General features: G+C 35.3%; 2 protein-coding genes across 2 annotated transcripts; both read right to left on the bottom strand.

Moving 5' to 3' along the window:
* Positions 1-2,929: 2,929 nt before the first annotated feature.
* Positions 2,930-4,461, bottom strand: LOC113735274 (probable glucan endo-1,3-beta-glucosidase A6). Its single transcript, XM_027262299.2, has 2 exons — positions 3,165-4,461; positions 2,930-2,967 (listed from the first exon to the last, which is right to left on the bottom strand). Exons 1-2 carry the CDS (start codon positions 4,447-4,449, stop codon positions 2,930-2,932), a joined length of 1,323 nt encoding a protein of 440 aa, XP_027118100.1. The 5' UTR covers positions 4,450-4,461.
* A 1,949-nt stretch (positions 4,462-6,410) lies between these two features.
* On the bottom strand, positions 6,411-8,758 carry LOC113735533 (probable glucan endo-1,3-beta-glucosidase A6). The gene is made up of 2 exons (XM_027262532.2): positions 7,354-8,758; positions 6,411-7,097 (listed from the first exon to the last, which is right to left on the bottom strand). The coding sequence occupies exons 1-2, from the start codon at positions 8,741-8,743 to the stop codon at positions 7,060-7,062; spliced, it is 1,428 nt and encodes a 475-aa protein (XP_027118333.1). The 5' UTR covers positions 8,744-8,758; the 3' UTR covers positions 6,411-7,059.
* Positions 8,759-8,965: the final 207 nt, after the last annotated feature.

Raw genomic sequence — 8,965 nt, forward strand, 5'->3', positions numbered from 1 at the left:
ATGCAGGACAGTAATAAAAATGAGTGTGTGCATACATATGTCAATTTAGTTATAATATCTTAGCAAGTATTCCAAACAGTCAACAGAAAAAATTCATAATTTAGTTGGTCTAATTTATGTTACATCAGAAACCCTTGCTTTGGCTCTTTTTTTTTACAAAAAAATAAGAAAAGAAAAAATCTTTTAGTTTTGTTAATTTTAGCCCATCTATCACCTTGCAATTGTTTCCTTCAATCTTTATGGCTGAATTGCAACAAAAGTGTAAAAGTACAGTACGTATACGTTTTTTCATAAACTCAAGGGACAAGGTACCCTTAATAATTAGAGACTAAAATGTTTACATACATAAGATTTGAAGGCCTTTTAGGCAATCTCACCCCCACATTTGAGCTGCTCGTTAATTTACACATTTATAAAGATATCCATTGTACCTGAGTCAACAATTGACACCCCCTAATTATTGGTATTTCCATACATAGGATACCGTATCTCTCCGACTTTAATTGTTTCCTCAATATTTATTAAGTTACTCCATCCCCAATTCTCTAACTATTATAAATAGAGGCCACAACAAGATTGCAAGCACATGCGTATTCTGATGTTGATCTTTCTTTTTGGCTTTATCTCTAATCTCAACTGTTGTACTAATGAGTGGGAAAAAGTATAAACGAAGGCGTCTAATTTTCCTTTTAAAAGATGAGTAAGTCAAAGCAATAGTTGTAAGTTGTGATTTTTTTTTCTGTTAGAAAATTCTTGGGTAAAAATTGAATCCAAAATGCATGTTTATGGCAACTTAATTCAAAGAATTTGTAAACAGTTAGATACTTGGTGAATATAACTATCATCTTAGTTAATATATGCAACGAGGTTCAGCAATATACTATAGAGAATATGATGGTGGAGACATTATTTAGAAATAGATAGAGTTGATGGTCTAACTAGTTAGGTTGATTTGAAATTGGATGCATTGATTGTGATCAAAATGTTTAAATGAGCGATGATATTTATTGTATTCTTTTATTTATATGTTGTTATCTTACTATTTAGATTTGTTGACTTAGGCCTTGTTTGATAATCTAATTCAATACTTAAATTTATTGAATTCAAAACCTAACATGTTCAGCCGTGTTTGATAATAAAAAATTGAACGTCTGAATTAATTAAATGGCATTGAATTTCTTAAACAAAACTTGCTTTTAAAAATAAATGATAAACTATTTACTTATCACTGAACGTGATATATACCCAAACGTATTAGATTTAATACTTTACAATTCAATAAATTAATTATTCAAATTTCAGATTTCAGACTTCAGTTTTATCAAATACACCCTTAGTGTTTATATCTATTCTATTAGTATATATATATAATAATTAATGCTATTGAAACTAACAACGATAGAAGCTTAGATCCATCAAGAGATGGCTAAGTATTTTTCCATTGCCACCTTGAGTTTGAAGCAAGGGACCACATTTTCAAGGCTCGTTTCTTTTCTATGTAAGAGAGATGCTACACGTGTTAAACATCCATATCAAAATCAATTGGCACCTAAAAATGCTACATTTAGAAGGGCTGGTAAAGGAAGGGGGCAGAGTGAGAAAGGGGGAGGGAGAGAGGGCAGCGAGAGAAGGGGGAAGAAGGAGGGGGAGAAGAAACGAGGAGAGGAGGGGGGGAGAAGGGAGAGAGGGAGGAGAAGGGAGGGAGAAAGAGAGAGCGACAAAATAGAGGGGTGGCCTACAATGGGAAGAGAGGAGAAAGAACACCAATGGTGTAGGGAGGAAGAATAAGGGAGGGACAAAACAAAAAAACAAGGAAAGAAAAAGAAAATAAGAAATTTTTTCTCCAAACCATCCATTGCATAAAAGTTTTCAATTCTACAGTAAGATACGATAAAGTTTTATACAAACTTCCTAAAAACATATTATTCAAATGGACCCCAAGTTTTGTTGTTAATCTAAGATGTAGAAATGCTACCGTTAAGACTGATAATGATGACCATAATTTGAAGGCGAATTTAGCAAAATATAATTCAACGTTTTACCATATTGTTGTGTACTTTACTGAAAGTATGCAAACAACAAATCAGTACCATAAAAAAATTGTATAAATTAAATTCAAATCTAACTTAACAATCTCATGCAAAAATCCTCCTTTGGCACACCTAAAGTGTAAGCTGATATTAAATAAAGGGACTAAATTGAAAAACATGAAGTGTAAGTTTGAAAATCAATTTTTGACATTCGAGATAAAGATTACAGCAAATAGGGATTATCTAGGAGCCCGTTTTATTTTCCTTTCCTCTTCCTCCTTCAATCATCTATATTTCCACAAATGAAATTGGACATCAACTGCAGTTCAGTTGCTACAAGAAACTATCACTATCAAAATATCAGAGTACAATGCCTTAGTGGAACTCATTCATTTTTGGACCCTGGTTGTTACACATGCCTACTTCAACATAATATTCTTTTCCCATCCAAGAATTCCACCTTCAATTTGAACGTCTTTGATTCCCCTAACGTGAGGGATTTCTGTATGTACTGAAAACTGTCCAACATGTCATCAATCTTGGTGAAATTGTATGTAGAATATTAGTCTGAAATTAGATTGACTACGCATAATTAATTTCTTTACTTTTTCTTTATAACCAGGACAAAAATTATAGGAATTCAATCAACCAGTACCCTTCACTAAGTATATCAAGGAAACCAGTGAATATATAGTTAAGCAATTGTTCTGCTTTATTGCATTGCATCATCAAGCTTCAACTTGCTAAACATACCAAGAACAAATCATCTATGAAACATGAAATGTTCGAGCTTAATTACAACTAAGAACAAAAATGAATCTTATTTATTACAAGAATTGTCAAATTGTGACTTTGACAAGGCCGTGAACTAGAAAGCTGAGGAAGTTTTATCTCCATTCCTAGAGAGACACACTTGGGAATTTGCACGGTCCATGGCCTGGTCAACATATAAACCAAAAAGATAGTCAAAATAAGTACAATAAAGACACATAGAAGCGTTCATCAACAAACATATCTAATCAGACAAATCTGAGTTCTACGTGATAATGATGATAGACTATTTCCTGTTTTCCATTCCAATTCAACCAACTACTTTTTCTTTCTTCAGATTGGATGATGATGAGATATACTTACTTGGATCCCTGGTGGTTTGCTCAGCAAAGCCATTGAAATAGCAAGTTGCACCAGCACTGTCTCTATGCTTAGCCCAGTATGAGCTAAATGCATAACTAGCATGAGCAACAAGAGAAACAGGTTCATAACATTCGTTCCCTGGTGCAAGAGCATCACATGCTCCATTATCTTCTTTGCACACTGAATTCAAAACGGGCCCTAAGTCCGTTATCCTTGAACCAGGCGCCACCACACACCATATCTTTCCCTTGAATGGCTTGTTATTTGTAGGTTGTGGCAAGGTGGGGTAGTTACTTTCACTTTGCACTCCAGTCAGGTCTATCTCATAATTTGGCAGCCCATTTGGCTGCAGCAGCCCCCAGTGCCTTTCAGTCCCTCGACCAAATTTTCGGTTCTCATCATATAGGGAAAATATGAAGGTGGGAATGACCACGCCAGGTTGAGCTGGTGTCCCTATTGGTGGTGTTGCAGTAACTTTGCGGACAAGGTTTCGATTATAAATGGCTGCATTGTGTATATTTGCACCAGGTTGATCGATGTCACCAGCATTAGGCCAACCAGTCTCTGATATTGCTAGGGAAATATTATCGAAGCCTAACTTTCGAGCTGCAAACAGAACCGAATCAAGCATCTGATCCAGGAGGTTTGTGTAGATCAAACCACTCTCTGGATCTGTGTACGATGAATTTTTAGCCGTGAACAATGCAAAATCCAGGCTTAAGTTCGTGGGGTTTTCAGACCATGAAAAATAAGGGAAGACATTAACAAAGAAAAACGATCTGGTTTTATTCAAGAAACTCAGCAGTGGTACCATCACCTGATGGTTGAGAATTTCAGGCCTAAATTTCCCACTGGAAGGTGGAAATGTTGATTCCAAGATGTCCATGGCTACTGGCGTCCCAACTTTGATGTTCTGAATATTTTGTGCCTTGATTGAGTTATGAATCCTTACCATGGCAGGTACAAGGTTGTACCATAGCAATGTATTATTGCTGCTTAGGATTTCATTTCCAACTAGTACAAAGCGGATCATTGTTTGAGGATAATAAGCAAGAACGTTATCTCTTACCCATTGATCTGCAATGGATTGATCTGAAGCGATATCTGGGATAAGTCCATCCTGAATCATGATTGAGGCTTGAAGCTTTGTTCCAGATAGCAGTTTAAGTACTTCAGGATTAGCATCATAAATCTTCACTCGACTGGCATTCATGCTTTGAAGAAGGTTGATTGAATGATGTACAGATTGCAAATTGTCTCCATTCAAACCATAATTTATCCCCATCTTGCTTGATATTGTAGCATCTGACAACACAAAAGAACATCAAGTAGGTGTTAGTTGAATTGAAGTTGAAACAAATCTTAGAGCATCAAGAAACTATTCCTCGTATGCCCTTTGAGGAAAACTTACTCGAAAAAGCAAGGAGAGAGTAGAATAACAGATAAAAAATAGAATTCTCGGCTAGCTTCTTTTTGGCCATGATCTTCTATCAATGTCCGGACTTTCAAAAAGGAATAATGGTTTCCTGAATGCTGGTGGTGCTGGAATTGTGGGAATACGAGAAGAACAGATTGTAGGTATGGGTTGTCAATATGTGACAAGGGAGAAGTATATAAATAGTGAACATTTTACTAGAATTCCAAGAAGCTGTTGAACAACCAGCCATGGTTGAGCCCCATTAAAAAAACAAAAGAGAGCTCTTACTGTTGCAAATTGCAAGGCTCGTGACAGCAATAAATACAAGGAAGGATCAAGAACATGTACAGTAATAATCTGCAGAAAATTAAGGCAAAGATCATCAGGTAGAAAGACACATTTGAATGTTATCCAGTGATCATATACAATAATGCAAGTATTCCACCTTTTCAACGTAATTGTCATCATCTGTACGAGGAACTTAGTTTGTGACTACTATATTGTATTACTTAATTTAATAGCTAATTCGAAGGAAATCTTGAATAGATTTGTCTTTGTTCCTTTTTTTCCCCCCATCTTAATGAACTGCATATATAGATTATTCCACTTCCAGAGTTGCACGCCAGTGCTTTTGGTGCATCTTAAAAAAAGGGTATCTCCAACTCCTAGAGAAATGGGATAAAAAACAGGGAAACAACAACATGTTCTGGATCACATAAAACTTGAAGAAAATTCTTGCTACCAAAATGTTTGCTGAATGCAGATGTTTTATGAAAGCTGATGTCCTCTTATGTGATGAAAACCTTCTAAACGGGTTTAATTGCTTTTCTTTTTCTTTGCCCTTTTTGTGTGATGGTGTGAGGAGATCAAGGCATTCCATCCAAATATGTTGTTTCAATAGCATGGAACTGTTGAAGTTGCAAATAATAGGGGGAGCTTCGCTTTCTCTTCACGAATTGGTTGTCCAGAAAGTATAGGAAAAGGACAAATTACACTTTACCCCCTCCGGTGTAGCTAATTTTCATGTAATCCCCTTCTAGTTTTAAAAACTATATATAATCCCCTGATAGTTTGAATTAAAAATGTCAAATTAACGGAAATGATCATCCGTAACGAAACCTATAAAAATATCAAAATTACCTTTGTTTAAAAACTAAAACGACTTAAGTGACCAAAATATATAAATATAATATGCATGGCGCTCTAATCTCGTATGATTTTATATTTTACCATATAACCCCCCTTATACTTTAGTGCTTAACCATATAACCCTCTTATGGTTTTCAATATATATACATAACCCCCTTGTGATTAATAAATAATTTTTAACTTTACATAGGGATTTTTTTATATTTTAGTTGATTCCGTTATGAATTGCAAATTTTGCCACTTTGACACTATAATCCAAATCATGAAGGGGTTATGTATAACTTTAGAAACCATAAGGGGGTTATGTAATAAAATACTAGACCACAGGGGGGTTATTTGTAAATTGCCCAAAGTTTTATAACTTGAACCTCTTTATTTATTTGACGTTATATCTGCTTTCTTTATTCATCTAGAATTAGAAACTCGCAAAAACAATGGCTCGAAATAACTGTGTTTAATCGTTAGATTGGCATCAAATTTTACCACTATACATGATTCTGCCTCATTTCTTGTCTACATTTACTTCACTGGACATAACTATAATCTATTTATGGAGTAAACCAAATAATTTTGTCATAGCTACTGACTTTTTTATTCCTTCGAAAGTTAGCTAATACTATTTTACTCAACGAGAATTAACAACGATCAACAATTTTATAACTCTCCATTAAATTGTTAAATTGTAGAATATCATGAACTATATTACTGTGGATTTCAAAGTAGCCAAGTAGATTTACACATTTTTACCCAGAAGAAACTAATCACCAAATACCACCTTTTAGAAGCAAAATACTTAATATCCACCTTTGAAATTTTCATCAAATGACTACCAAACAAATTGCCAATTCAGTCTTTTAACAAGCCTTGCATTTGCAATATGGTCTAATCAATCACCCTGTTGCTTTTTAAATTGCAACATCATCCTTCAATTATATCTGAAAAACTCGAGCTGCATGCATGTCTCATGAGCAATGAGCATTTCATTGCTCACCAAATTATGCTTCTTTGGAAGATGTAGAGTCAGTGATGAATTTGGAGAAGAACGATGCCTCTTAAGCCAATAGTCATCTGCTTTTGCAGAAGTACCTAAACTAATTTCCAAACCAACTTGAATCTTTTGATAGAAGGGCATATACAAATTAAAAAAAATTGATCTCAGAGTACTCAATCACTTTCTAGTTGCTCTGAATTCCTAACAACTATTTCAAGAAAATGACCTCAAATAGTTTTTTAAAGATATGAATCTCATTATTGCATTGATTGCTAACCTATGACTAAAACAAGGAGAATAAACTTGATATCCAGAATTTCAACTGCTTCACATACTTCTCAGAAATACACACTTGGAAACTTGCACGATCCATGGCCTGCTCAACATAAAAACCAAGAAAAGAAAAAGTCATACAAATTGCGAAGGAAAAATAGTAATTCTAGTAAGACATAACTATGGTGAGAAAAATTTCTGTGAAGATGGTAATGATTAATTAGCAGTCTAGGGGTAAAAAGGTTTGGGAAGTCTACAATATTTCACCCATTGATGCCATAATTCCATTTCTTGCTGGAAGTTTTGACTCTATTATGATCTGATGCTTGTTAAATGATCCCTGAAGAGAAATTACTTACTTGGATCTGTGGTGGTTAGCACTGCAAGACCATTGAAATGACAAGCTGCACCTCTGCCCCTAAACTTAACCCAATATGAGCTAAATGCATAACTAGCATGAGCTCTAATTGTTACTGGTTCATAGCAATCATTTCCTGGAGATAGTGCATCACAAATTCCATTGCCAAGGCTGCAAACAGATTCCAATTGTGGAACTAATTCCATTATGTTTGCTTCGCTTGCCACAACACACCACAGATTTCCTTTAAAGGGCTCATTATTTGATGGCAGTGGCAATGGGGGATAGTCCCCTTCTCCTAGCTTTCCTGTCAGGTCTAAATCATACACAGGCCAGGAATTGGCTTGCAGAATTCCAAAGTGCCTTGCTGTTCCTCGTCCTGGAATTTGATCTTCATCAAATAAAGCATATATGAATGTTGGTATGAATACACCAGGTCTAGCCGGTGTCCCAATTGGTGGTTTAGCAGATATTCTGTGCACAAGATTTCTGTTGTAAGTAGCAGCATTGTATCTATTTGCACCAGGCTGATCAATGTCACCTGCATGAGGCCAACCAGTTTCTGATATTGCTAATGCAACATGGTCAAGGCCTAATTTTTGACTAGCAAAGAGAACTGAGTCAAGCATCTGATCTAGGAGGTTTGTGTAAATCAAACCACTCTCTGGATCTCTGTATGAAGAATTTTTGTCGCCTCTAAATAAAGCCAAGTCAAGGCTCACATTTGTTGGATTTGCAGACCATGTAAAATAGGGGAAGACATTTAGGAAGAAATACGACTTTGTTTGATTCAAGAATTGCAGCAATGGTATGATGACCTGATCATGAGGAATATCAGACCTGAATGTCCCACTAGAAGGTGGAAATGTTGATTCCAATATGTCCATAGCCAATGGAGTCCCAACTTTAATGTTATGAATATTGTGACTTCTAACTGAATCAAGGATCCTTCTCATTGCAGGTACAAGATTGTACCACAATGTTGTATCATTCTGGCTTAGAACTTCCTGTCCAACAAGTATGAACCGGATCATTGTATCAGGATAATATGCAAGTACATTTTCCTGTACCCACTGATTTGCAAATGTTTGATTCGAAGCAATATGCACGAGAAAATTGTTAGCAATGCTGATTGAGACACGAACACTTTTCTGAGATAACGATTTTAGTATTTCGTGATTTGCATCACGAAGCTTTACAAAACCAGCATTCTTGATCTCAAGGAGCTGGACTGTGTAATTTATTGGTGGGAAATTAGTTCCTTGCGTTCCATAAACTACACCAATCCTGCTTGATGTTAGTGCATCTGTTAAAGAAGCATAAAAAGTTGTTAGTTGAATTGTAGTTGAAAACAAAAATGTGAAAGCATGAACCGGAGTTTTTCTCTTCATTCTTTTTTTGAAAACCTACTTGAGAATGTGAGGAGGCAGAAGAACAAAGGAGCAATAAGAAAATTCTCTGCTATTTTCATCTTCTTCTGTTTTACTCAATGTTGAGACTTATTAGAATACTACTGTTTTGAATGCACAGATAGAAACAGATTATAGAAGAAACTTTATGAGTAAGAATGGAGATTGTCAGAATTAAGAACATATATAGATGGAGAAAAAATT

Source organism: Coffea arabica, chromosome 3c, assembly GCF_036785885.1.
Source record: "Coffea arabica cultivar ET-39 chromosome 3c, Coffea Arabica ET-39 HiFi, whole genome shotgun sequence".
NCBI classification, from domain to species: Eukaryota; Viridiplantae; Streptophyta; class Magnoliopsida; order Gentianales; family Rubiaceae; genus Coffea; species Coffea arabica.

Excerpts from the sequence above, each read along its gene's own strand:
- LOC113735274 (XM_027262299.2), bottom strand. The coding sequence starts at position 4,449 with ATGGGGATAAATTATGGTTTGAATGGAGACAATTTGCAATCTGTACAT. Across the intron at positions 2,968-3,164 it reads GCAAACCACCAGGGATCCAA|GCCATGGACCGTGCAAATTC; the intron begins GTAAGTATATCT and ends TATGTTGACCAG.
- LOC113735533 (XM_027262532.2), bottom strand. The coding sequence starts at position 8,743 with ATGAAGAGAAAAACTCCGGTTCATGCTTTCACATTTTTGTTTTCAACT. Across the intron at positions 7,098-7,353 it reads GCTAACCACCACAGATCCAA|GCCATGGATCGTGCAAGTTT; the intron begins GTAAGTAATTTC and ends TATGTTGAGCAG.